Source organism: Sus scrofa, chromosome X (genome assembly GCF_000003025.6).
Source record: "Sus scrofa isolate TJ Tabasco breed Duroc chromosome X, Sscrofa11.1, whole genome shotgun sequence".
NCBI lineage: Eukaryota > Metazoa > Chordata > Mammalia > Artiodactyla > Suidae > Sus > Sus scrofa.
Window position 1 is genome coordinate 42,681,507 of NC_010461.5, and position 27,935 is coordinate 42,709,441.

Consider the following 27,935-nt stretch of genomic DNA (forward strand, 5'->3'; position numbering starts at 1 on the left):
TGGTTAGCAAATCCGACTAGGAACCTTGAGGTTGTGGGTTCGATCCCTGGCCTTGCTCAGTGGGTTAAGGATCCGGCATTGCCGTGAGCTGTGGTATAGGTTGCAGACGCGGCTCGGATCCCGTGTTGCTGTGGCTCTGGTGTAGGCTGGCAGCTACAGCTCTGATTCGACCCCTAGCCTGGGAACCTCCATATGCCTCAGGTGCGGCCCCAGAAAAGGCAAAAAAACAAACAAACAAACAAACAAAAAAAAACTTAAAAAGCTAGGACCTCTAGAGAGCATAAAAATGGCATTTTGGGGGTACATTACTTATTGAAGTATAGCATGCAGGCAGAAGCTGCAAAAACCATAAATGTACAGCTCCATGAATTTTCACAACGTGTAAGCTATTTTCTTTAAAAGTTCTGGAAAAAGGTTTATTCTTCTGTTCAGCGGATTCATCTGAGGTGAGATCCATAGGCATTTGAAACAGATGACATCATCTGTATGCCGAGATTGGAGGCGACTTGGGGCGGGGTGTGGGGCCTTGACGTCATCGCGCAGCAGCTTCCTTTCCCCGGCCCACTTCTCTCGCCCAAATAGGTCATCACTTTAACACAAACCTAGGTGCATCCGGAAGCAAACTGCCCAAAGACCCAAACCTGGGACGAGGGGAGGCGGGGCCTCACTAGGGGCCTGCACACTGGCTAAAGTGAAGCAAAATGCCCGGCTTCGTGGGGCGGGGCTCTTGGCCACGGCACACTGTGCGCACGCGCAGAGGCGACCTCCACCCTGTGCCAGGTGGGAGGGGGAGCAGGGTCGCGCGGCGCCCTCTGCGCCTGCGCCCGGGCGCAAGGTGGGGCCGCGGGCGCCCGCACTCTGGGGTGCGCGCAAGGGTAGGGGGCAACGGTCAACTGTCACCCTAGGAGGGTGGCGGCGGCATGGCGACGGCCACTGGATCCCCGGACTTGGCTGGCTCCGGAGCGCCCCCGCCTGGTGGGGGAGCCCAGGCGGCGGCGGCTGAAGAGGAGGAGCGAGAGGTGGTGCGGGTCCGAGTCAAGGTGAGGCTGTCGGCGGGTCGGCCCACCCGCCCGGGGCTCCCGGGGGAAGGGCAAGGCGATGGCTGTTCTAGGGTGGAGGGCGGGACCCGAGATTTGGGGTGTTACGTGAGGGGCGAGGCTTGAGGGCAGAGTGATGATGGCGTGGGTAGGGGGTTGGGGGGGCTGCCCCCTGAATGCGGGGGCAGGGAATGGGGCGTGGGGTCTGGAAAGGGAGGGATAGGAGCGTCTGGAATGGATAGGTGGAGATTGCGGGGAGAGAGGAGGGGCTATAGGGTTGGAGGAGGGGCCTTAATTGTTGAGCGGGGCCCTGAGGAATGAGGGAGGCTGTTGCTGTCTGAAAAGCAGGCGCTGAAATCAGTTACCATATGTTTGGAGAGTGCAGTTTTTGGCAGGTCCCCACCCTGGATGAGCGAACACACTCGTCGGGAGACAAACAGCCAAATAAATGAGATGCCTCAGACACTGGTGAATGTCATGGGGACATAAGAAAAAGGTTCTGAACTAGGGAGTCACTTTAGCCAAGGTTGTATAGGGAAATCCGCAGAGAGGTATGGAAGGAGCAGAGACCCTTAATAAAAAGGAGTCAGCCATGTGCAGATCAATAAGGAAGCGTGTTCTAGGCAGAGGGAACAGCACTGGCAAAGGCTGGGAGGTGGGGGATAAGCTTTGGCATGTTCCTTTAGGTTCCTGTATTGCTAGAGTCCTGAGAGGGAGGTGATCAGAGAGGGGCAGATTGTGAAGGGCCTGGGGTGGGTACTCTGGAGTAAGAAAACTGTTGCAGCAGTTGTAACAGTTGCAGCAAGCAGTGTTGGTGACTCCGACCAACCGACCCACCGGGTTGGTGGCACTGGTGGTGATGAGAAGAGGGTAGATTCTGGAGAGAAGTACACAGATCACTTCGGTGCAGTAGAGGAAGCATGTAGGTAGAGGCTGGGGAGTTCAGAAAACAGGTGAAGCCAGAGCTGTGAGTGAGCCACTTGAAGAAAGTGGGAAGGACTTTCCAGACAGGGGGATCAGCATCCTCAAGGGCCTGGAGCCAGAATGTGTTCAGAGTAACTTCCAGGAGTTTGGTAGTACCAGAGTGTAAGGTTCAAAAAAGCTGATTGGAGAGAGGCTGGTTGGGGTCCTATAGGCCTACCTGTTGGGGACCCTGGGGTTCCCTTTGAAGAGATTTAAGCAGGGGAGTGTTGTTAGATAGATGTGCTTGATGGGTTGCAGCATGGAGGACTGGTTTAATAAGGGCCAGACTGGACATGGTGATCCTGGCAACCATTGTTGAGGGGACATAGAAGGATTGGATGCCTGGACTATTGCAGTAGCCTCCTCCTCACTGGACCTCTGCTTTCTCCTTTGTCCTCCACAGTCTGTTCTTCACAGAGCATCCAAAGGATCCTATTAAATCCTAAATCAGAGCACATCCCTCCTCTGCTCAGAACCCTCCCAAGGCCCCCTCCTCTCTCAGAGCAAAAACCCAAAGTCTTCCCAGGAGTGCCAGGTGGCCTAGTGGTTTGGGACCCAGTGTTGTCTTTGCTGTGGCTCAGGTTGCTGCTGTGGTGTGGGTTCAACCCCTGGGCCAGGAACTTCCCCATGCCATGGGCATAGCCAAGAAATTTATTAAAAAAAATTTTTTTTGTCTTTTTAGGGCTGTACCTACAGCATATGGAAGTTCCCAGGCTAGGGGTCAGTGGAGCCGCAGCTGCCAACCTATACCATAGACGTAGCAGCGCCAGATCTGAGCCACATCCGAGACCTGCACTGCAGCTCTCGGCAGTGCTGGATTCCTAACCCACTGAGAACCTGTATCCTCATGGGTATTAGTCAGGCTCTTAACCCACTGAGCCACAACAGGAACTCCCCCAAAAATTAAAAACCAAAATCCTCCCCATGGCCCAGGACTCCCCACTAGATTTGGCCTCCTGCCGCTCACTCCATTTCATCGTGGTGGTGTGACCCCTGATGACCTACTCTGTGTCTTCTCTCCCCAGAAATGTGAGAGCTTCCTGCCACCCGAGTTTCGCTCTTTTGCTGTTGACCCCCAGATCACCTCGCTTGATGTGTTACAGCACATCCTCATCCGAGCCTTTGACTTGAATGGGTGAGTTACAGGATGCTGGGGAAAACTGATGGGCCACTCACCTCGACAGTGGCACTTTGGCTTTTTGGTGTTGTTTGGCAGGGTTTTGGGTTTGTTTTTTTGTTTCATTATAAATAACCCCACAGTGAACAAACAGCTACATGCATATCTCAGAACATCTGGGGAAATCTAGCCATAGGATAAATTCCTAGCGGTGATATGGTTGAGTTAAATGGTGTATGCTTTTTAAAATTTCAACAGATGTTTCCAAAATGCTCTCCAAATAGGTATTACCAATCTATGGTCTCACCAGCAGCATATAAAATTCCTTCACACCCTCACCAACACTAGTTACTAGAAGACACTGGAAAATTTGCCAACCTGATACATGAAAATTGATGTCTCTTGGGGGGCAGATGTGATGGTTATTTTCATTTTTGTTATTTTGGAGGAATATATGCACATGGTAACACACTCAAAAGAGCACAAAGGTGGTGGGTAGTTAGGATGTTTCCATGGTTACAAGAGTTATTACACAACATACTTTTTTTTTTTTTTTTTTTTTTTAGGGCCACACCTGCGGCATGTGGAAATTCCCAGGCTAGCAGTCAAATTGGAGCTGTAGCATCCGGCCTTCGCCACAGCCACAGCAATGCTGGATCTGAGCCACATCTGAGACCTACTCCAAAGCTCACAGCACCGACGGATCCTTAACCCACTGAGTGGGGCCAGGGATCGAACCCACATTCTCATGGATACTAGCCGAGTTCGTTACCACTGAGCCACAACAGGAACTCCATCACACAATGTACTTCTTTTTTTTTTATTTTTTTTGCCATTTCTTTGGGCCGCTCCCGCGGCATATGGAGGTTCCCAAGCTAGGGGTCTAATCGGAGCTGTAGCTACTGGCCTACGCCAGAGGCACAGCAACGTGGGATCCGAGCCGCGTCTGCAACCTACACCACAGCTCACGGCAACGCCAGATCATTAACCCACTGAGCAAGGGCAGGGACCGAACCCGCAACCTCATGGTTCCTAGTCGGATTCGTTAACCACTGCGCCACGACGGGAACTCCACACAATGTACTTCTTTGCGTAGATGCACAGGGGTAACTGAAAACCAAATTCTTAGCTGTTATTCGACTTTTTTGGCATAAGTATTTTTTTTTGTTGTGAAAAATAACAAATGCAAAGATTGCTTTATTTTTTTATGCACAAGGCAGCTTTCCTCCCACTTCTATCCCTTAACTACTCTGTTACCCTTTCTAGAGGGGACCATGTTATCAGTTTCCAACGTGCTCTCCAGATACTGGCAGGTGTGTATCTGTTTCTGTGTTTGTGAAAAAGTGGAAATAAATGATCTGACCTCAGGCTGCCTGAAATCCTTGGTGTAGTACCCAGCACATAGTAGGAAATGGTTTTCTTTCTTTCTTTCTTTTTTTAGGGCCGCACATGCAGCCTATGGAGGTTCCCTGGCTAGGGGTCGAATCAGAGCTACAGCTGCTGGCCTACGCCGCAGCCGCAGCAATGCAGACTCTGAGCTACACCTGTGACCTATGCCACAGCTCACAGGAACACCAGATCCTTAACCCACTGAGTGGGATCAGGGATCAATCCCACTTTATCACGGGTACTAGTTGGGTTCGTTACTGCTGAGCCACAATGGGAACTCGCAAGAATTTGTTTTCAAAACCATCTGTCTAGAGTCCCTGGCTTGGTGGATTAAAGACCTGGCGTTGTTATTGCTGTGGCTCTGGTTACTGCTGTGGCGTAGGTTTGATCCCTGGACTGGGAACTTGCACATGCCACCGACATAGCCAGAAAAAATCTGTCTTCCCCTGATTTTTTCCTAAACTGTCCCTGAGGACTCCACTGAAAGCTGCCACCTCTCCTCTGTGCAGAAAGAAGAACTTTGGTATCAGCTACCTGGGCCGCGATCGGCTGGGGCAGGAAGCTTACCTCTCACTGCTGTCTGACTGGGACCTCAGCATGGCCTTCGCCACTGCCTCCAAACCTTACCTGCATCTGCGCGTGGATATTCGGCCCACTGAGGATAGTGAGTAACCGGTGCCCCAGGGCCCTGCTGGGATTCCCGCCCCCTTTCCCCATAGGATGAGTCCACCCTTCACGATACATTTCCGGCACAGGGGGCTAGCGAGCAAGGTGTCCTGGATCCAAATCCTGCCTTGGCTCCTGGGCCTTCATTTCCTTCCCTGTAAAGTAGAGATAATGATATCTTAAGGCCATCAGGAGGATTAAACAGGGAAATTCATGCAAAAATGCCTGGAACTGTGCATGGCTGCATAGTGAATGCTCAAAAAGTATTGGCTCTAGGAGTTCCCGTTGTGGCTCAGTGGCTAACCAATCCGACGAGGAACCATGAGGTTGCGGGTTCAATCCCTGGCCTCGCTCAGTGGGTTAAGGATCTGGTATTGCCGTGAGCTGTGGTGTAGGTGGCAGACGCAGCTCGGATCCTGCGTGGCTGTGGCTCTGGAGTAGGCTGGCAGCTACAGCTCCGATTAGACCCCTAGCCTGGGAACCTCCATATGCCACGGGAGTGGCCCTAGAAATGGCAAAAAGACAAAAAAAAAAGTATTAGCTCTAATCACAGTAATGATTAGGTTGTATTTGTTATAGCATACAATCTAGAAATATATGTTATAATGGTTTAATGCACTGTAACATTAGAGCTGTAGTATTACATGTTTAAGTTATAATAATACATAACTATGATAATGCTGATGATAGTGATGATAATGGTATTTATTCATTCACTCATCCTGTAGTTATGTTCACGTGTTTGTTCCTTTGAGCTCTGGCCACTTGCAGTCTTCTCATATCTGTTCCCTACTCTTTTTTTTGTTTGTTTGTTTTTTATCTTTCATTTTTTTAGGGCTGCTCCTACGGCACATGGAGGTTCCCAGGCCAGGGGTCGAATTGGAGCTGTAGCTGCCAGCCTACACCATAGCCACAGCCACTCGGGATCCGAGCTGCCTCTGCGACCTATACCACAGCTCATGGCAACACCGGATCCTTAAGCCACTGAGCGAGGCCAGGGATCGAACCCGCATCCTCATGGATCCTAGTCAAGTCTGTTAACCACTGAGCCACAATGGGAACTCCTGTTCCCCTACTCTTACCTGTACTGGCCCCTGGGAGCCCACAGATAAATTAGGATAGTCCCAAAATTGTGGTTATGGAGTTCCCATCATGGCGCAGCAGAAACAACTCTGACTAGGAGCTATGAGGTTGTGGGTTCGATCCCTGGCCTCGCTCAGTGCGTCAAGGATCCGATGTTGGCGTGAGCCGTGTTATAGGTCGCAGACACGGCTCGGATCCCAAGTTGGTGTGGCTGTGGCGTAGGCCGGCAGCTGTAGCTCCAATTCAACCCCTAGCCTGGGAACCTCCGTATGCCGTGGGTTCGGGCCTAAAAAAATAAGACAAAAAAGATAAAAAAAATTGGTTATGGAGCATACTATTAGATAATAGTACTGCATCGGCATTAAATTTCCTGAGTATGGTAATGGTATCATGGTTATTAAAAGAAAATATTCTTGTTCTCTGGAAAAAGACAGTTAAGTATTAAGGAGTAAAGTGTCACAATATCTGCAAAAAATTCACCAAAAAAGGGTACATATATGGAGAGAGCCAGATGAAGCAAACATGCCCAAAACCTGAACAGTTAGGAGAGCCAGGTGAAGGATGTCTGGATAGTCAAGGTATTCATCTTTTTAATTTTGTTGTAGATTAGAAATATATATAGGAGTTCCCGTTGTGGCGCAGTGGTTAATAAATCCGATGAGGAACCATGAGGTTGCGGGTTCGATTCCTGGCCTTACTCAGTGGGTTAAGGATCTGGTGTTGCCGCGAGCTGTGGTGTAGGTCGCAGACGTGGCCAGGATCCCTTGTTGCTGTGGCTCTGTTGCAGGCCGGCAGCTATGGCTCCGATTAGACCCCTAGCCTGGGAACCTCCATATGCCACGGTGTGGCCCTAGAAAAGACAAAAAAAAAAAGAAAAGAAATATATATATATTTTCTTTTTTTTTTTTTTTTTTTGTCTTTTTGTCTTTTCTAGGGCCGCACCCGCAGCATATGGAGTTTCCCACAATCTCATGGAGCCTAATTGGATCCGTTCACCACTGAGCCACGACGGGAACTCCTGATTAGAGATATTTCTTTTTTTTTTCTTTTTTTTTTTTTTTTTGTCTTTTTGCCATTTCTTGGGCCGCTCCCGTGGCATATGGAGGTTCCCAGGCTAGGGGTCCAATCGGAGCTGTAGCCACCGGCCTACGCCAGAGCCACAGCAACGCGGGATCCGAGCCATGTCTGCAACCTACACCACAGCTCACGGCAACGCCGGATCATTAACCCACTGAGCAAGGGCAGGGATCGAACCCGAAACCTCATGGTTCCTAGTCGGATTCGTTAACCACTGCGCCACCACGGGAACTCCAGAGATATTTCTAAAATAAAAGTTGTGGGGAGTTCCCATTGTGGCTCAGCAGGTTAAGAACCTGACTGGTGTCGTGACAATGTGGGTTTCACCCCCGGCCCTGCTCAGTGAGTTAAGGTTCCAGCATTGCCATGAGCTGCAGCATAGGTTGAGGATGAGCCTTGGATCTGGCACTGCTGTGGCCGTGGCATCAGCTTCAGCTGTAGTGATTCAAACCACAGCCCAGACTTCCATATGCCACAGGTGTGGCCCTAAAAAGAAGGAAAAAAGTTGTGGAGTGGAAGACATGGTTCACTGCCTGTTTGGGATGCTTGAGGCATTTTATTGATGTCATAGTAACATGTAAACAGCTAACATGTGTTGAACAGTTGGAGCCATTCTGCACACATAATACTTATTCATTGGAGTTCCCATTGTGATTCAGTGGGTTATGAACCCAACTAGTATCCATGAGGATGCAAGTTCAATCCCTGGCCTCGCTCAGTGTGTTAAAGGACCTAGCATTGCCATGAGCTGTGGTCTAGGTCGCAGATGCAGCTTGGATCTGGCGTTGCTACATCTGTGGCTTAGGCTGGCAGCTGCAGCTCCGATTCAGCCCCTAGCCTGGGAACGTCCATATGCCATAGGTACGGCCCTAAAAAGCAGGAAAAAAAATCCAGATAAATAGTTAAATGCCAGCATCATTTATTAAATAGCAACCTTTCACACACTGATATGAAATGCCGCTGTTGTCATATACTGAGTTCCCTCATGTACTCAGATTTATTTCTGGGCTTTCTATTGCATTCCACCATTGGCCCTGTCTCATGCTAGTGCTGACACCATATTTTTATCACAGTGGTTTTGTGATACAGCTTAATAAAGCAAGCATTGCCTTCCTCCCACTATTTTTTTTTTTTTTGGCTCTTCTTAACTATTCTTAAGGTTCCTTCATATGAACCTTAAAATAATTTAATCCAGTTCCAAGAGAAACGTCATTACATTTCTGATTGGCATTGCATAGAATCTGTGTAATTTAGCGTCTGGGAGCTTTGGAGGTTTTATGCAATATAGTATGTAGAGCATATATTGTGTGATACTGTGAGCAAGGCCTGGGGCATAAGGAAGCACTTGGATGTTTCTTCAGGGAAATGTGTGCATATTCACACTTAGTGGGTTATATAAAGACTATATATAGTCTCATGTCAGTTCATATCCAGTTTTGCCACTAGATGAGCTTGTGCTTGTAGAAATCCTTTGCCCAATTTATTAATAGGTTCTTTCTTTTTAAAATCAATATAGAATGTCTCTCTTTTCCCATAATGTTTTTGGCCTTGAGCAGTGCTTTTTCTGACTTTCATGTGGCTGCTCTTGCTTTCTGGTTCTTTGTGTTTGCCAGGGATACCTTCAGGTTTCTTCAGTTTTTAACCTTTCTTCTTCCTTTTCCTTTTTTTTTTTTTTTTTTTTTTTGGCCATGCCCAAAGCATGCAGAAGTTTCCGGCTCAGGGATCCAATGTGTGCCACAACCATGACCAGAGCCACTGCAGGGACAATGCCGGATCCTTAACCTGCTGCACTGCAAGGGAACTCCCAATTTTTTTTTTTTTTGGTCTTTTGTCTTTTTTGTTGTTGTTGTTGTTGTTATTGTTACTATTTCTTGGGCCGCTCCCGCGGCATATGGAGGTTCCCGGCTAGGGGTTGAATCGGAGCTGTAGCTACCGGCCTACGCCAGAGGCACAGCAACACGGGATCCGAGCCGCGTCTGCAACCTACACCACAGCTCACGGCAACGCCGGATCGTTAACCCACTGAGCAAGGGCAGGGATCGAACCCGCAACCTCATGGTTCCTAGTCGGATTCGTTAACCACTGCGCCACGACGGGAACTCCGAACTCCCAATTTTTAAGCTTTCTTTGTCACCTAGTTTTAGGTATGTCTCTCATAAAAAGTCCATGGCTGGATTTTTATGCTTTCTTACACAATCAACAGTGAAATCTTTTGACCACTTTTCCATCCAGTTTCTGTCATGAAATGGAAGCTTTGGAACACTTCCCATTTTTTTTTTTTTTTTTTGGTTTTTGTTTTGTTTTTGGTCTTTTTAGGGCCGCACCCATGGCATATGAAAGTTCCCAGGCTAGTGGTAGAATTGGAGCTGTAGCTGCCAGCCTACACCACAGCCACAGCAACTCGGGATTTGAGCCACATCTGTGACCTACACCACAGATCATGGCAACGGCAGATCCTTAGCCTAATGAGTGAAGACAGAGATCGAACCTGCATCCTCATGGATACTAGTCAGGTTCATTACCATTGAGCCACGATGGGAACTCTGACTTTTTTTTTTTTTTTTGGCTGTATCCATAGCATGCAAAGTTACTGGGCCAGGGATCAAACCTGTACCACAGTAGTAACCAGAGCCGCATCAGTGACAATACTGAGTCCTTAACCACTAGGCCACCAGAGAACTCCAGGAATACTTCTAATTCTCATTCTTCCTCTGATTCCTAACCCTTAATTTCTGGGCTTTGCTTAAAAAGTAATTTTTTTTCAATTCCAGATTATCATTATTTTTTCATTAGAGTAAATGGCTTATGTTTCAGGGATTCCAATGTACCACTTGAGTTACAAACTCCCATGAGTTCCCTAGTGGCTCAGTGGGTTAGGGATCTAGGATTGTCCTTGTAGCAGCCTGGGCTGCTGCCGTGGCACGGGTTCAGTCCCTGGCCTGGGAATTTTTATATCTTGCGGGCACAGGCAAAAAACAAAGTTCCGATCTTTGTTATTTTATGTTTAACTGTGTGTGTGTATCTGTGTGTGTATATACACACATATATCTTTTTACAGCTGCACTCGCAGCATATGGAAATTCCCAGGCTAGGGGTCAAATCGGGGCCTACGCCACAGCCACAGCAATGCCAGATCCGAGCTTCATCTGAGTACTTCATTACAGCAACAATGCCAGATCCTTAACCCACTGAGAGAGGCCAGGGATTGAATCCATGTCCTCACAGATACTAATTGGATTCTTTTTTTTTTTTTTTTTTTTGTCTTTTGTCTTTTTCTGGGGCCGCACCTGAGGCATATGGAGGTTCCCAGGCGAGGGGTCCAATCGGAGCTGTAGCCGCTAGCCTACACCAGAACCACAGTAACGCCAGATCCGAGCTGCGTCTGCAACCTACACCACAGCTCACGGCAACACCAGATCCTTAACCCACTAAACGAGGCCAGGGATCAAACCCGCAACCTCATGGTTCCTAGTCGGATTTGTTAACCACTGAGCCACGACGGGAACTCCATTAATTGGATTCTTAACCTCTGAGCTACAATGGGAACTCCTGTTTAACTGTAAACATTAGAAACTTGTGGCCTGGAGTTCCTGTCATGGCTCAGTGGTTAACAAACCCGACTAGTATCCATGAGGATGAGGGTTCAATCCCTGGCCTCGCTCAGTGGGTTAAGTATCCGGCGTTGCTGTTGCCATGAGCTGTGGTGTAGGTCTCAGATGTGGCTCAGATCCCACAGTGCTGTGCCTGTGGCATAGGCTGGCAGCTACAGCTCCTATTCGACCCTTAGCCTGGGAACCTCTGTAAGCCATGGGTGCAGCCCAAAAAAGACAAAAGACAGAAAACAAAAACTGTGGCCTGTCACCATTTACCCTCCCTTTTGCCTCCCCCAACTTGAGCCCTTATAGTCATTCAGCTGTCATTTGGTAGCGAACTTATCTGTTTTCTTCCAATAAGGGGCATGGGTTAGGTGGACTCTTAATGATGAGAAAAATCTTGCTTTGGCTGTGGTGGATGCATGCAGGCTTGGCTGGGTGTGGGGCCGTTAGATCTCAAGCCTTTCTTGTCAGTGCCCCATGTGTGCTGTGAGCCAGTGTCTGGCTTCCAGAGCCCATCACCAGTTTTTCAACCTTTCACAACTTTGCTGCTGTGAGCAGCCCGTTCTTTGTTTTCGGAAGCTGGCAAGAGCCTGTCTTCATTCTCAGAATGTGAGCATTTTACCAGCAGGTGAACAGAGTTGGGGGAGTCCCGGGCATGGTATGTGCTATTTGTTAGTTCATCCTTGCCTTTTTTAATTTCAATTTTTTTATTTTTTGTCTTTTTAGGGCCACACCCACGGCATATGGAAGTTCCCAGGCCAGGGGTCCAATTGGAGCTGTAGCCGCTGGCCTACGCCACAGTCACGGCAACGCAAGATCCGAGCCATGTCTGTGACCTACACCACGGCTCATGGCAATGCCAGATCCTTAACCCACTGAGCGAGGCCAGGGACCAAACCCGCATCCTCATGGCTACTAGTTAGGTTCTTAACCTGCTGAGCCATGGTGGGAACTCCTTGTTCCTCTTGTTTATACTGACATTAAGCTCTGTGATCTCTCCTGGCACATAGTAAGTACTCAATAACTATTATTTTATATCATTGGACTCATGCTGTGAGAGTCTACCCAGCCGTTCTGTGAAACAGTTCCCGCAAGAGGATTAGTCATGGGTTGACATTCTGCATAATTTGGGTGACATGGGAAGGGAGTAGGGGAGTGGCTCATTGCCCTATGGGTGGCCTGGCTTTAGTGGGAGAGGAACCTGGCCCTGAGGTCTGGGGGGTCTCATCCCTGTCATTCTGTGCGCCCAGGCCCGCTGCTGGAAGACTGGGACATAATCAGCCCCAAGGATGTCATTGGCTCCGATGTGCTGCTAGCTGAGAAACGGTCCTCGCTGACGACAGCTGCCCTGCCCTTCACACAGTCCATCCTCTCTCAGGTGGTTTCACGGAGCCCTGGGGCCCAGCCACGGTTGGAGGGCAGGGCCCCCTCAGTACCCCGGATTCCAAGCATGCCGGTTGGCCCCTGCCCCTGGCCCCAGTTGACCAGTGGCTTCCCGGCCTCCTTCCTTCACAGGTGGGCCGCACCTTGTCTAAGGTCCAGCAGGTGCTGAGCTGGTCATATGGGGAAGACGTGAAGCCCTTCAAGCCCCCTTTGAGTGATGCGGAATTTCACACGTACCTGAACCACGAGGGCCAGCTCTCCCGTCCCGAGGAGCTGCGCCTGCGGATCTATCATGGTGGCGTTGAGCCCTCCCTGCGAAAGGTGAGCCTTCTTGGCCACTCATTGGTTCCCTCGCTCCCGCAGTCACAAAGCGCTCAAGAGGTGGCAGTGGTAGGGTGGTGGGAGGGATGGACTGGGGGTTTGGGACGGGCCTGTGCACGCTGAGGTATGGAATGGTGGCCCACAGGGACGTGCTGTAGAGCACAGGCAACTCTACCCAGTATTCTGTGATCATCTGTGTGGGGAAAGAATCCGAGAGAGAATGGATGTGTGTATGTGTGTGACTGGGTCACTTTGTTGTACAGCAGAAATCATCACAACCTTGTAAGTTATTTTTTAAATTTATTTAATTAATTTTTTTTTTTTGCCTTTTCTAGGGCTGTCCCGGTAGCATATGGAGGTTCCCAGGCTAGGGGTCGAATCGGAGCTGTAGCCGCCGGCCTATGCCAAAGCCACAGCAATGCAGGATCCAAGCTGTGTCTGCGACCTACACCACAGCTCCCGGCAACGCCGGATCCTTCACCCACGGAGCAAGGCCAGGGATCGAACCCGCAACCTCATGGTTCCTCATCGGATTCGTTAACCACTGAGCCATGACGAGAACTCCATTTTTTTCCTTTTTTTTTTTTTTAACTATACTTCAGTAAAACTTAAAAAAAAAAAAAACACCAAATAGCTCAAGAGACACCTGTGGCCGGCCCCCTCATCATGGGGTTATGTGGAACTAGTCCAGGGCAACAGGCTCACCTTCAGGAGGGGGCGAGGAGTCAGCAGCAGAGGGCCGAGGCCCAAGGCCGGAGGGGGCTGAGCGGTAACATGCCAGGGTGGGGCAACTGGTCCAGGGACCTTCAGCCTCACCTCCTTTCATCCCTGGCCAGGTGGTGTGGCGGTACCTGCTGAACGTGTATCCCGACGGGCTGACGGGCCGCGAGCGGATGGACTACATGAAACGCAAGAGCCGCGAGTATGAGCAGCTCAAGAGCGAGTGGGCCCAGCGAGCGAGCCCCGAGGACCTGGAGTTCATCCGCAGCACCGTCCTCAAGGACGTGCTGCGTACCGACCGGGCCCACCCCTACTACGCGGGGCCCGAGGACGGCCCGCACCTGCGGGCTCTGCACGACCTGCTCACCACCTACGCCGTCACGCACCCACAGGTATCCTACTGCCAGGGCATGAGCGACCTGGCCTCGCCCATCCTGGCCGTCATGGACCACGAGGGCCACGCCTTCGTCTGCTTTTGTGGCATCATGAAGCGCCTGGCCGCGAACTTCCACCCTGACGGCCGCGCCATGGCCACCAAGTTCGCGCACCTCAAGCTGCTGCTGCGCCACGCGGACCCCGACTTCTACCAGTACTTGCAGGAAGCCGGTGCCGACGACCTCTTCTTCTGCTACCGGTGGCTGCTGCTGGAGCTCAAGCGCGAGTTCGCCTTCGACGACGCCCTCCGCATGCTGGAGGTCACCTGGAGCTCGCTGCCCCCTGATCCGCCAGAGCACGAGGTAGAGCTCGTCGGTCCCCCCAGCCTGGGGGCAGACACCGGCTTCGGGGCCCACAGGGGGCGGCCCGTGCGGCAGAGGCACATGCTGAGGCCCGCTGGCGGCGGGGGAGGCAGTGCCTTTGAAGATGCAGTTGACCACTTGGCCGCCACCAGCCAGGGGCCCGGCGGCAGCAGCGGGGGGCGTCTCCTGAGACAAGCCAGCCTGGACGACCTCCAGCAACTCAGGGATAACACGGGCCCCAGGAGGGACGCCCTGGTCCAGCTGCCCCACCCCGCTGCCCTCATCAGCTCCAAGTCTCTCTCTGAGCCCTTGCTGAACTCCTCCGACCCCCTGCTTTCCCCCTCTTCCCGCCCCGACTCCCCATCCTCCTCTTCTCCGCCATCCACCCAGGACGCCTCTCCTGCCGGTGATGCGGCTGTGGGCTCCCCCTTGATGCCAGAGGCGGGCTCCCCGCAAGACCCTGGGAAGCCCCTGCCCCCCCCACCCCCCCTGGGCCTGCCCCCACCGCAGGAGTTTGGCCGAGGGAACCCGTTCATGCTCTTCCTCTGCCTGGCCATCCTGCTGGAGCACCGCGACCACATCATGCGCAACGGGCTGGATTACAACGAGCTGGCCATGCACTTTGACCGCCTGGTGCGAAAACACCACCTGGGGCGCGTCCTCCGCCGGGCCAAGGCTCTCTTCGCTGATTACCTGCAGTCAGAGGTGTGGGACTCGGAGGAGGGGGCGGAGGCCACAGCCCCATCCTGATCAGGCTGCCTCCAGCCCGCCATCAGCCCCACCAGATCTCCGTTTGTGGCCACGAGAGCCTCCACGAGACCACGCCTCCCTGCCCGCCCGCCCTAGACCTGTGGGAGCTCAGTGCCCTCTCTCCCCAGGTCTGAGAGCATGGGGCTCTGCCTCAGCACAGCCCCACGGAGGCCATGGCCTCCTCCTTCTGTCCTTGTTGTTTTGTTTTTAACAATTGTACTTTGCACACACGAAGGTCCCTGTGGTCTCTGTGTCTCTCTGTCCCCTCCCTGGTTTGTGTGGTATGCGGAGTCCCCAGGGGCTCTTTACCTGATGGAACCGACATACTTCCCGTTTCAAGTGAAGGGTGCCTCCTGCTTCCCCAGTGGCAGCAGAATGGATGCTGAGACATCCGTTCTAGAAGATGAGCCCAGGTCAAGGACAGGTTTGAGGAGGCCTGAGGCTGTTGTGTAGTATGTATGTCTACCTGGAAGGGCCTGGAGTATGGCTGTGAATATATGCTTTAAGGACAGGCCCTTGAACGAGGGATGGCCCTGACTCAGAAAGGGCCAGATGCCTTACAAAGACTGGGAGGTGTGGACTGCTTAGAAACATTGGGCCAGCTATCTCTAACATGCCACCTGTCACCATTTCTAGCATCCAGACCCTTCCCTGTGAGTCTTATACACGAATGTTAGAGGTCCCGGGCAGGGCTCTAAGATTCCCATTCTTGTCACTTGCCTTGGGGCCAGCTTAAGGGACTGTAACCTTGCCATGCCTGGGGCCCCAAGCCCCAAACTGGTTTTCCAGCTCACGGATACCTGTCTGAACCATTTCAGCCATAGAAACCATGTAGAGCTCCCATCGTTGCACAGTGGAAACGAATCCGACTTAGGAACCATGAGGTCGTGGGTTCAATCCCTGGCCTCGCTCAATGGGTTAAGGATCCGGTGTTGCCATGAGCTGTGGTATAGGTCATAGACACAGCTCAGATCTGGCGTGGCTGTGGCTGTGGTATAGACCGGCAGCTGTAGCTCTGATTCAACCCCTAGCCTGGAAACCTCCATATGCTGCGGGTGTGGCCCTAAAAAGCAAAAAACACAAAAAACAAAAAACAAAACTCATGTCTTTGCCTTCTCCATCCCACTACTGTGAACAAACAAAACAAATCAAGCCCTGGTAAACTTCAGGCCCTAAGAGAAATCACCTACATATGTGGAGGATAATGATCAAACAAAGGTCCTTTTTTCCCCACTTAGCTTCTCAGAAGGCAGCTTCTCTCACGGGCCGGGGGCTGTCCCTCCACAAAGGAGGCGGTAGACAATGGGTGAGGTAACTGGGCTCCTTTCAGCTATGGCCTCACTTGTGCCAGGTTCTGGCCAGAAGTTGCTGCGTTAGGCAGTGCTGCCAGGTGAGGGGCATCAGGCAGCTGTACTCTCATCGGTCCCTCCCAAGAAATGCCTTGTAAAGCTGGAGATAACCCTTAAAAGGATGCCATCGCACACCCCAGTACGGGAGCGGAAGCTGACCGCTCCCCAGATGAGGGCTCAGTCACCAGAAGCGCAGGACAAGACCATTCTGTGCCTAGGGTCTCCGAGACTGTGGATCTAGCAAGTGCGGATAAGGGGCTCAGAGACCCTGGCCCCCAGGGGCCATCTAAGACATGGGGGTCTCTGGCCCTCTGAGGACCTGAAATGTCCCCGTGTCAGGAAGCAGCTGACACCCTCTGGGTGTTTTCTGTGATTCATGAGCTCAGGCATTTGAGAGGTCAGACAAGTCAATTCTGTGTATGGACAGCTGGGGACCTCTGAAGGCCACAGGGAGACCTTTCTGTGAATGGGAGAAAGGACAAAAGTCTCTATTAGTCCCCAGAGTTTCTTGGGACTTCTGGTTCCTGCCAAGATGGCAGACCTCACCCAGAAGGGAACATGAATTCTAGAAACTGCAGCAGAGCCAGGAAGACTGCTCAGGAGAGGGAGGCTGGCTGTAACTTGTCTCGTGTTTTGAGTGGTGGGTGGCTGGAAGCAGCAGATACAGGATAGGTTAGAGATTTAAGTTCTGGCTGTCACCTCTGCTCCATGTTGCCTTGCCTGTCCCGTCACTGCAGAAATCATCCAAACCACTGGTACAGATGTCTGGGGGACAAGGATCAGAGGCAGTCGCTCCTCCATTGTCCCCCTCCAGATGCCAGGGCTGGTGGTAGCACCTGGGAGCTGACCCCCACTTAGGGTTTAAAGACAAAACCCTGGAGTTCCCATCATGGCTCAGTGGTAATGAAGCCGACTAGTATCCATGAGGATGAGGGTTCAATCCCTGGCCTCACTCAGTGGGTCGGGGATCCAGCGTTGCCATGACCTGTGGTGTAGGTAGAAGATGCAGCTCGAATCTGGCATTGCTGTGGCTGTGGCGTAGGCCGGCGGCTACAGCTCTGATTCAACCCCTAGCCTGGGAATCTCCACATGCTGTGGCTGTGGCCCCAAAAATACAATAAATAAAGATGAAACCCTACCAGCAGGATTGTTGGGTGGTGTGACGGGGGGGGGGGGGGTGAGAGCCCTGCTTGTGTGGTGCCTGGGACTATCCACCCTCTGGCTCATCTCCTCACACTTCCCTTTACCCCTTGGACTCCAGGTGACTGAACAGAGTCAAGTCTGGCCTTCAGCCTTCCCTCCACACATTTTATCAGCCAGAATAGCCACTCATATTAGGGGAATATAAGCTCACTGCCAAAATAACTGGACACCAGGGCAGTATAATTACCTCCAGTGAAAAATAAACCGGATGTGTTAGTTATCCATCACTATATAACAAATCCCCCCCAACTTAGCAACTTAAAGCAACAATTTTTTTTGTCTTTTTAGGGCCACACCCGTGGCACATGGAGTTTCCCAGGTTAGGGATCCAATTGGAGCTACAGCTGCCAGCCTACACCACAACCACAGCAACGCCAGATTCGAGCCGAGTCTGCGACCTACACCACAGCTCACCAAAATGCTCGGTCCTTAAACCCACTGAGTGGGGCCAGGGATCGAACCCACATCCTCATGGATACTAGTTGGGTTCTTAACCTGCCGATCCACAGTGGGAACTCTGCAACACATATTTATGTTCTCAGTTTCTGAGAGTCAGGAATGTGACAACACCTTAGCCAGGGGGTTTTGGCTCTGGGTCTCATCTGAGGTTTCAGTCACATTGTCAGCTGTTGGCAGGAGGCCTCAGTTTCTCACCTGCTGAGACTCTCCGTGGAGCTTCTCACAATGCGTGGTCCCAACAGGCAGGCAAGAGACCATGACCAAGAGAGAGCTGCCATGTCTGTTATAACCTAACCTCAGAAGTGACATACCATCACTTTTATTGTATTTTCTTGGTCACACAGGCCGACCCTAGTACCACATGGAAGAGAACTACACACAATGTGAATACCAGGAGGCAGGGATCACTGGCTACCACACTGGGTGACATATAACATCTAAAGTAGAAATATTGGGGCAGGCAGATGAAGAATTTTAAATAAGTATAATAAAGAAGAGATAAAATATAAAACAGGAGGCATTCCCTTCATGACTCAGCAGTTAACGAACTCGACTAGGATCCATGAGGATGTGGTTCGATCCCTGGCCTCGCTCAGTGGATTAAGGATCTGGTGTTGCCGTGAGCTGTGGTGTAGGTGGCAGACACGGCTCGGATCTGACGTTGCTGTGGCTGTGGTGTAGGCTGGCAGCTGTAGCTCCAATTAGACCCCTAGCCTGGGGACCTCCATATGCCACGGGTGCGGCTCTAAAAAGCAAATAAATAAATAAATGAATGAATAAATAAATAAAACAGGAACAAAAGATATAAAAAGGATTCAGGAAATATTAGGTATGAGCATCATGGTAGAAAAAAATAAAACTACTGTAAATGGAGACGATGAAATGAGAAGTCAGAAGTTTTAATACATTAGTAATTATAAAAATATATAGGAAGTTCCCGTTGTGGCTCAGCAGTAACAAGCCTGACTAGTATCCATGAGGACGTGGGTTCAATCCTTGGCCTTGCTTAGTGGGTTAAGGATCTGGCTTGGCCATGAGCTGTGATGTAGGTCATAGGTTCAGCTCCGATCCCCAGTGGCTGTGGCTGTGGCAAAGGCCAGAGGCTACAGCTCCAATCTGACCCCAAGCCTGAAAACTTCATGTGACACAGGTGAGGCCCCAAAAACCACACACACACAAAATTAGAACAGAGACCTTAAATGATTTTTTTTTATTTTGTCTTTTTAGGGCCGCATCTGTGGCATGTGGAGGTTCCCAGGCTAGGGGTCTAATTGGAGCCATAGCCGCTGGTCTATGCCACAGCCACAGCAATGCCAGATCCGAGCTGCACCTATGACCTATGCCACAGCTTGTGGCAACATGGGATCCTTAAACCACTGATCGAAGCCAGGGAATGAACCTGCATCCTCAAGGATACTAGTCAGATTCTTAACCTGCTGAGCCACAACGGTAACACCTCATTCCAAACATGTGCTATGACCATAATGCAATAAAATGAGCAATAACAAAAAAAGCCCCCATTTTTAGAAACTAGCATTACTAAATAACCCCTTGATGTCTTTTTTTTTTTTTTCTGTGCATTTTCTAGGGCCGCTACTGCGGCACATGGAGGTTCCCAGGCTAGGGGTCCAATTGGAGCTATAGCCGCCGGCCTACACCAAGCCACGCAATGCAGGATCCGAACCACGTCTGCAACCCACACCACAGCTCACGGCAACGCCCAGATCCTTAACCCACTGAGTAAGGCCAGGGATCGAACCTGCAACCTCATGGTTCCTAGTCAGATTTGTGAACCACTGTGCCATAACGGGAACTCCTAAATAACCCCTTGATGAAAGAAGAAATCGTAAAGGAAATTTAGAAGTATTTAGAACTAAATAAAAATACTACCTGTAGGAGTTCCCGTTGTGGCGCAATGGAAATGAATCTGACTAGGAACCATGAGGTTGCGGGTTTTCTCCCTGGCCTTGATCAGTGGGTTAAAGATTCGGTGCTGCTGTGAGCTGTGGTGTAGGTCTCAGATGCAGCTTGGATCTGATGTTGCTATAGCCGTGGCTGTGGCTGTGGTGTAGGCTGGCAGCTGTGGCTCCAGTTCGACCCCTAGTCTGAGAACCACCATATGCTGCGGGTGCAGCCCTAAAAAGCAAAAAAAAACATTACTTGCAAAGTTTGTGGGGCACAGCAAAATCAGTTATTAAAAGAAAATGTATAGCTTTAAATACATTTATCAGGAAAGAAGAAAGGTTGAAAAATATAATCTAAGCATTCAAATCAAGAAGTTGGAAAAAGGAGAGGAACAAACCCATGACTCCATGAGTCATGAAAGAAAAATTGTAAGGAAGGAAATAAGTGCCAAAGAGAATTTTTAAAATAATGATAAATAGCAAAATGAAAAGCTAGTTCTTTGAAAATATCAACAGGCTTCTGCCAAGACTATTTTAAAAGAATGCAAAATAGGAGTTCCGGTCATGGCGCAGCAGAAAGGAATCCGACTAGGAACTATGAGGTTGTGGGTTTGATCCCTGGCCTCACTCAGTGGGTTAAGTATCCAGTGTTGCCATGAGCTGTGGGGTAGGTCATAGACGGGGCTTGGATCTGACATTGCTGTGGCTGTGGCAGCTACAGCTCTGATTTGACCCCTAGCCTGGGAACTTCCATATGCTGTGGGAGAGGCCCTAAAAAGACAAAAAAAAAAAGAGGCAACGGACAGATCAGGTGTACCCATAACAACACTTATGGATGTTAAAAACATAATGCTGGGAGTTCCCAATCTGGCTTAGCAGGTTAAGAACCCAACTAGTATCCAAAAGGATGTGGGTTCGATCCCTGGCCTCACTCAGTGGGTTAAGGATCCTGCATTGCCTTTTAAGCTGCAGCATAGGTCGCAGATGTGGCTCGGATCACAAGTTGCTGTGGCTGTGGTATAGGCTGGCAGCTGCAGCTCTGATTTGACCCCTAGCCTGAGAACTTCCATATGCCACAGGTGTGCCCCCCCCAAAAAAACCAAAACATAATGCTGGCTGAAAAAAAAAGTCAAAAAAAAAATGGCAGTACCATTTACTTTAAGAGCATACACAAAAATGCAGATTTTATATGCACTCACACCAAAACATACACATTAAACTTGATAAAGTGTTTAACTGTGGGAGGAAGAAAATGATATTTGGGTGCAAGAATAAAAGAATAAATAAAATGAGAGGTTTTGTATGGACCATGAAGATGTGTCATAAGCTGTGGAATACGATCAGAGTTCAGACACTTTGAGAGGTAAACAAGTACCTTTTTTTTTTTTTTTTTTTTGCATGGGGGCTCAGATTCTCAGGGGCTAAGACCAGTACATATGTGGACAATGTAAAATCTATTCACATCCATCCTGGGCTTAGGGGGTCTGGATATGGCAAAAGCCAGACAAGTCCATTTTGTGGATGTACACCATACAGTACTCCAAAAGTTAACAAATCTAGTCTGTGTTTGGGGTCCTGACTCTTAGCAGGCTGGACAAGTCCACCCCATGAGTTAACACACTTAGAGTTTCCAAGGACAAACTAACCCATTCTTCCTTGATGGGTTCCTCGGAAATGAAAAGTCTGTCAAATCTATTCATTGTAAAGGTAGCTCAGACACTCAGAAGGCTGAAAAAGACCAAATTGTGGGCAGTGGGTTCAAACACTTCTTGTTTGGGATGAGAGCATTATGTATTCTTAAAGTCCTTTCTGTGCATCAAGGGTTCAGCAACCCTGTGACAGCAAAAATCGTTCTCTTGGATTGAAGTTTGGGGCATCCTGTTTTTATTTATTTACTTTTTAAATTTCTTTGTCTTTTTGCCTTTTCTAGGGCCGCTCCTGAGGCATATGGAGGTTCCCAGGCTAGGGGTCTAATCGGAGCTGTAGCTGCCGGCCTACACCACAGCCACAGCAACGCGGGATCCAAGCCGCGTCTGTGACCTACAACCACAGCTCACGGCAACGCCGGATCCTTAACCCGCTGGGCGAGGCTGGGAATCGAACCCACAACTTCATGGTTCCTAGTCGGATTCGTTAACCACTGAGTCATGATGGGAAATCCTGGGGCATCCTGTTTTTAGAAGGCCCCTCGGGCAGTCTACTGGTGGGGGAATTCGAGAAACTGGCTTCAGGAGGGTGCCAGATAAGAATGAGCGCTGAAGTTATAAATGAGCAAGAATAATGCCAGGGAAAGGAGTCCCATACCAGGTGGCTAGATGTCGGGCACAGAGAAGAAAATGTAGGAGTCAGAGTCAGGCACTGAGAAACAAAGGGTCTGATGTTAAGGGCTGTGAAGGCTGATGACTCAGGGACTGTGCGGGGATAAAGCACTGGGGATATGAAGTTAGAGGACTAGAAGGTGAAAGAAGTTATCGGCGGACCTAAAGGAAGACATCAGAACCAATGGGGGAAATGACGTCAAGATTGGAGTGATGTCCGGAATGGAAAGGAGTGTGAGAGCGGAAAGGTTTGTGCACAAACAGGATGAAGAAAGCTGTGGCCAGTGGAGGGATGCTGACATCACCGTGCACCAACTACCCAAAAACCGCCTCCATTCCCTGAGGCGGGCTCAACGCTTTGCTCCCTAGGCTTTGCCGTCACTTCCTCCCACCCCATTGGATGAGACTCAATGGCCTCATCCAATGAGCACTCACGCCGGCACGCGCGGCAGACGTTCCGTGACGTATACGCTACGTACGCTTATCAAGCGTCTTCCCGCGCGACATTCTTCCCAGTCTGTCGGCTTCTTAGCTGTAGCCGTGTCTTCTGCCTTTTTTTCTAATTTCCAGGTAAGCAGCGTTGGTCTGGCAGAGGGGCCGCTCCTCGATTCACTAACGTGCGCCGCGTTGGGCGAGAGCGAGTGGGAGAGTAGAGGTTTCTGACACGTAGACTTGCGCTTTTCCGGGGCAGGCGGGTCCCATGCTCGGAGGTGACATTTTTGGGGTTGGTGCGAGGCTGGCGCGCTATCTCCGAGTGCGAGGAATGCCGGGAGGGACTGGCGGCTTGGGTAGCGGCAGTGACCACGCGACGGCAGAGACCTGCGGAAGGGAGGTGGGGATGTGTGTCGGGGGTGGGGGAGTGCGGTTTTTTTCGTCACGTGACTTCCACCATCTTCTGCTGGTGAGGAGGGAGCGTGCAAGGGTGTTCTGGGCATGCGCGGCCGCACAAAATGACGGGCGTGTTGGCAGGGGATTTTGTGAGCATGCGCGAAAGTGGTCCCCCAAAACGGCTATCTCGCTGAGCCAGCCCGGCAGATTCCCGCCTTTTTGGCTTCTTTACTTTTTTTGGGTGGGGGGTCTCCTTATTTAGTTATTTTTGTCTATTCTCCATTCTCTCGTCTCTTCTCAAAACTCCGACCTTTTCTTTCATCTCCACTGTCCATATCCTCCCCGAAGGACTCAATTTATTGACATGTCTTCTGAAGAAGGGAAGCTCTTCGTGGGAGGGCTCAACTTCAACACAGATGAGCAGGCTCTGGAAGACCACTTCAGCAGTTTCGGACCTATTTCTGAGGGTGAGACATGGGCCAGAGGTGTGATGGGGGGAGTTGTGGGAGAACATCTGGGCCCCATGCGTTTCAAAGAACATGGAGAGGAGGGTCAGGACTCCAAGCCTTTACATTACCCTTTTCCTTCCTTTGTTCCTAGGCCCAAGGCTGAGAACTCAATTGAGGGTTGGTGGAAGGGAGGTCCATTCTTTACCTGACACCCTTTGCCGCTTTTTTTCCTCACCTCTCTCTCCTCTCCCTTTTCCCAGTGGTCGTTGTCAAGGACCGGGAGACTCAGCGATCCCGGGGTTTTGGCTTCATTACCTTCACCAATCCAGAACATGCTTCAAATGCAATGAGAGCCATGAATGGAGAGGTGAGGCCTCCTACCTGCATAGGGGCCCTGCCCCCATCTGTCACTTCCACCATTCTTTCTGTTTTTTTCCCTCTGTCTGCCAGGGGCAGCGCGGCCACCAAGCCCCGCAGTGCCCACTCACAGGAGCGTGACTGCCTTCTGTTCTAGGGGGTGGAGGGCAGCGGCAGACAGAGCCGGGCTGCCTGGGAGGCGACGACTGGTCCTGCATGAGGCCGAGAAGCCACCTGTGGATGGTTGACCTGCCCTGGGCTTAGGTAGTAGAGTCTGCAGACCTGCGGGCCTGGCCCGGAGAGGACCTCGTGAGTCTTCTGGGATGGACTCTGAAGCCTCAAACCAAGAGAGGTGTCTATCTAGCCCTAATAGTTGGGCAGCTTAGAGGAGTGGGGAGGAGAGCTCAACCTGAGTTCGGTCAAGATGTAAGTAGTAGCAGGGGGAACACGGTGATTCAGGTCGTTTTGTGGGATTCTGTACCTCCTGATAAAGCCGTTCTGGCCAAAGGAGCTTGTTCTGGAATGTGGCACCCAGAACCTGGTGCCCAGCAGAAATTTCTGGGCTCTTTTGCCCACCTGCCCAGCCCACTCTTACCTTACCACTGCCCTGTCTGACCACCAACCCATCCATCCTTTTGTTTCCCTACACCTAGTCTCTGGATGGTCGCCAGATCCGTGTGGACCACGCTGGCAAGTCGGCCCGGGGAACGAGAGGGGGTGCCTTTGGGGCCCGTGGTCGTGGCTACTCTAGAGGTAAGTGCAGTGGTAAGTTTGACCATGGGGTATGGAGGAGAGCCACCTGTTACTGGCTTATGTTTGGAGAGCAGCCATGAAAATATTTCTTGCTTGCTGTAGGTGGAGGGGACCAGGGCTATGGAAATGGCAGATATGACAGTCGACCTGGAGGATATGGCTACGGATATGGATATGGAAGGTCCAGAGACTATGGCAGCAGGTGGGTAGCCAAAGGATTGTTGGCTCTGGAGGTGCTTCTTCCCTCTCCTTAAGAGCTTAGCTGTCCCAGGATTCATGCATGTCTTGCTTTGGTGCTGCTAGTGTTTGCTTTTATAAATTGTTATGAAACTATTTTGGGTTAAATATAATACTCTGGTCATGTAATTGCAAGGTGCAATAGATGGTGATGTGTATGTGTTTACTGTGCTATATTGGTTAATTGGGTATATTATGTTAATATTTAATGTGATTTAACATGTATATAAGTTATATGTACGAGCATGTATATGCGTGATATTCGTGTGTTTGGTATATTCTACTTGACACATTAAAGTTTGTGTTCTACACGAAAAACTACAGGCTGTGTAAGTATACGTGGTCTTTAATATTGTCAAGGAATATATAATATGTTCTTGTATTACTACTATGTTTCTTTTCCCAGAAGCCAGGGTAGTTATGACCGCTACTCAGGAGGAAATTACAGGGACAATTACGACAACTGAGATGAGGCAAACGCACCTAATGTAGGTGAGATTTGTGTTGCCACTGAGCAGATCGATCTCTGTCCACCAGCCCTGTCCTATTCTGTCACCTTTCCTCCTGCCTGTGCATACCTCAGCAGGCCCACCTGATACCGTTTCTAGCTTTCCCTTGCTTTCAGGTGCCTGCCAAGGATTGTCTGGGGGGTGGGGGTTGGGAGGGGTGGGTGTCGAACCTGTCTTGCCTAAAAGAGATGGAGGGGTGTCCCTGTTATCCAGACTTCCAGCATCCTTATCAACCCCTCAAAGCGAGCGTGTTAGCCTGTTCCCGACATCACAATTCTCCTCCTTCTTGCTGTTCTCAGATACACAGGAATAAAACCTCTGATCCAGGACCATCCTTCCAAATGGCTGTTTGTAAAGAAACATCTGTTCTAGTACATCAACCTGTTTTTTTGAAGTGAGCTCCCAAGGTAGCTTGTTAAAGATGTTTTTAAAAGCTCCATGTTTAGAAAAACTTTTTTCCCCATTTAAAGACAAATTGAGACATTCATAGGGTCTGGGTATTTTTTTCCCCCTTTTTACCAGTTTTCTAGTTTGGGCTCTCAGGATTATTGGTTCTGGCAAAAAATGTTTGGCCAGACCCGATAGAGTTTTTTTTTTTTAAATAATACGCATCTAGGAACATTTTAAGAACGTATACACAATGTTTAATCACGGTTAGGAAGCAATTTCTGACTGTAACTGTAAGAAATCCAGAATAGGATTACTTACAGGTGTTTTTTTTTACTCCAGATCTCTGCCTTGACTATATAGAAGTTTCTAAAAATATTTGTGTATGTCACTTTTCTAATACTGGAAGAAAAAATATTCTGTTGTGTCTCATGTAGTGTTTAGGATGTCCTTGACAGAGTTGATTAAAAAGATAAAACCTGAAAACAAGTCGATGTTGATAGTGGTTTTTTTATTATTATTACTCAAATTAAGGTAGAGAGGCATATTACAAAGTAAAGATAGAGGAAAGTCAAGAGGGAGACTTGGAAAAGGATTTAGTTAGGGGGGTGGGCAGGGACTGCCAGAAGGGTAGAGACCTTGAGTTCAAAGCTTGGTGGTTTGGAATTGGTTTGGGTGTACATGAGGTCTGTGAGGAGGGTGGGGAGTGCAGGTGAAAACCTTTATGGCTGGAGTCAGGTTTCCCAAGATGGTCTCTTGGTCCCATGGTGTTGAACAGTGTCCATCTGGGAATGACTGACTGGGTTTGAATCTCCCTATTCTCACTGAGTATCAGGTAGGTGCCCTCCTCACTGGACTGTTGTGAGAATATAATAAGCATTCGGTGGGGTTGGGGAGGGGAGGTGTGCTAAATCCTGCTTGTAAACAGTGGTGCTGGCCCCTCAAATAACGGGATTGGCAGCAGTTACAGTATGAGGAGCACAGGTTCTGGATTCAGATTCCAGGATTCAAATCCAGGCTTTGCTGTTTCCCACTTACTTGACCTTAGGTGTGTCATTTAACCTCATGTTCCTCAGCCTTACGGGCGTTTCATCATTTCTATTTGAGGGTCAGGTGTATTTAGTAAGTACATATGCAGGGTTGCTACTGTGGTGTGGGTTCAGGCCCTGGCTGGGAACTTACACGTGCTGCAGGCGCAGCCAAGAAAGGAGTTGGCAAAGCCATCAGCCACAGGCATTCAGTATAAATGGTGGCAAGAGGGTCGTCTTCAGTGGTGAGGTGGTGATGGTCTGGTGTGGCTTTTCACCCCTAGTTGGGCCGCACATGTTGCATATGGAAGTTCCCAGGCTAGGCATCAAGTTGGAACTACAGCTGCTGGCCTATAGTAATGCAAGATCCAAGCTGCATCTGCAACCTGCACCACAGCTCACAGCAATGCTGGATCCTCAACCCACTGAGCAAGGCCAGGGATCAAACCTACATCTTCACATATAGTAGCTACAGTGGGAACTCCTAGTTGGATTTTCAGCTATACTTAACTCCATTTAGTTCTGACTCCTGCATTGCAGTCCCATGAGCTTTGTTCCTCTTAAGAGTTTCTAATTAATGACCTGTGGCCATGGCGTCTTCTATTCTACTTGGCTGATACTAAGCCAAGTATCACCAGGTTGTCTTAGGATGTCTTTTTTTTTTTTCCTTTCACTAATTAGCAAATTCTACTGAAGCAGGTTTCTTTCATCAGTGCTTGTACTGAAACACACTCAGTGTCTTATCTCAGGGCTCTGACAACCTGAGTCCTTTTGTTATCTAGTCCAAAGCAACTTTGATTTTATCACCATTCGTACATTATGCTGATCTACTTTATCAATTGACTGCATTGATTGAACCATGCTGATTGGGGGATGTGGATCATGGAATGCAATTTCCATACATGCTTTTGTCTTTGCTTTTTCTTGGGCCGCTCCCGTGGCATATGGGGGTTCCCAGGCTAGGGGTTCAATCAGAGCTGTGGCCACCGGCGTACGCCACAGCCACAGCAACACAGGATCCGAGACACGTCTGCAACCTACACCACAGCCCCTGGCATCGCCGGATTCTTAACCCACTGAGCAAGGCCAGGGATTGAACCTGCAACCGCATGGTTCCTAGTCGGATTCGTTAACTACTGTGCCATGACAGGAACTCCTCCTCCTAGATTGTCTTAAATTGCCTTAATCAGTCATGGGGTGTAAATAGGGATGTCTCCTCCCCACTGTGATGGTGTTAGGCAAGCTGAGTGAGGGGATGGATCAGGCTCCCCCTCTCATAGTATTAATACCCTTAAAAGAGTGACTATGGAGTTCT

The 27,935-nt window shown here is 49.9% G+C and overlaps 2 protein-coding genes across 5 annotated transcripts; both read left to right on the forward strand.

The window, feature by feature from the left end:
- On the forward strand, nucleotides 761-15,073 carry TBC1D25 (TBC1 domain family member 25). Its single transcript, XM_021079832.1, has 6 exons — nucleotides 761-1,040; nucleotides 3,026-3,135; nucleotides 5,016-5,170; nucleotides 12,179-12,306; nucleotides 12,444-12,632; nucleotides 13,469-15,073. Exons 1-6 carry the CDS (start codon nucleotides 921-923, stop codon nucleotides 14,837-14,839), a joined length of 2,073 nt encoding a protein of 690 aa, XP_020935491.1. The 5' UTR covers nucleotides 761-920; the 3' UTR covers nucleotides 14,840-15,073.
- On the forward strand, nucleotides 22,513-26,081 carry RBM3 (RNA binding motif (RNP1, RRM) protein 3). 4 transcript variants are annotated; one of them, XM_005657795.3, is made up of 7 exons: nucleotides 22,513-22,642; nucleotides 23,249-23,367; nucleotides 23,610-23,716; nucleotides 24,360-24,459; nucleotides 24,562-24,661; nucleotides 25,103-25,184; nucleotides 25,505-26,081. In XM_005657795.3, the coding sequence occupies exons 2-6, from the start codon at nucleotides 23,265-23,267 to the stop codon at nucleotides 25,161-25,163; spliced, it is 471 nt and encodes a 156-aa protein (XP_005657852.1). In that variant the 5' UTR covers nucleotides 22,513-22,642; nucleotides 23,249-23,264; the 3' UTR covers nucleotides 25,164-25,184; nucleotides 25,505-26,081.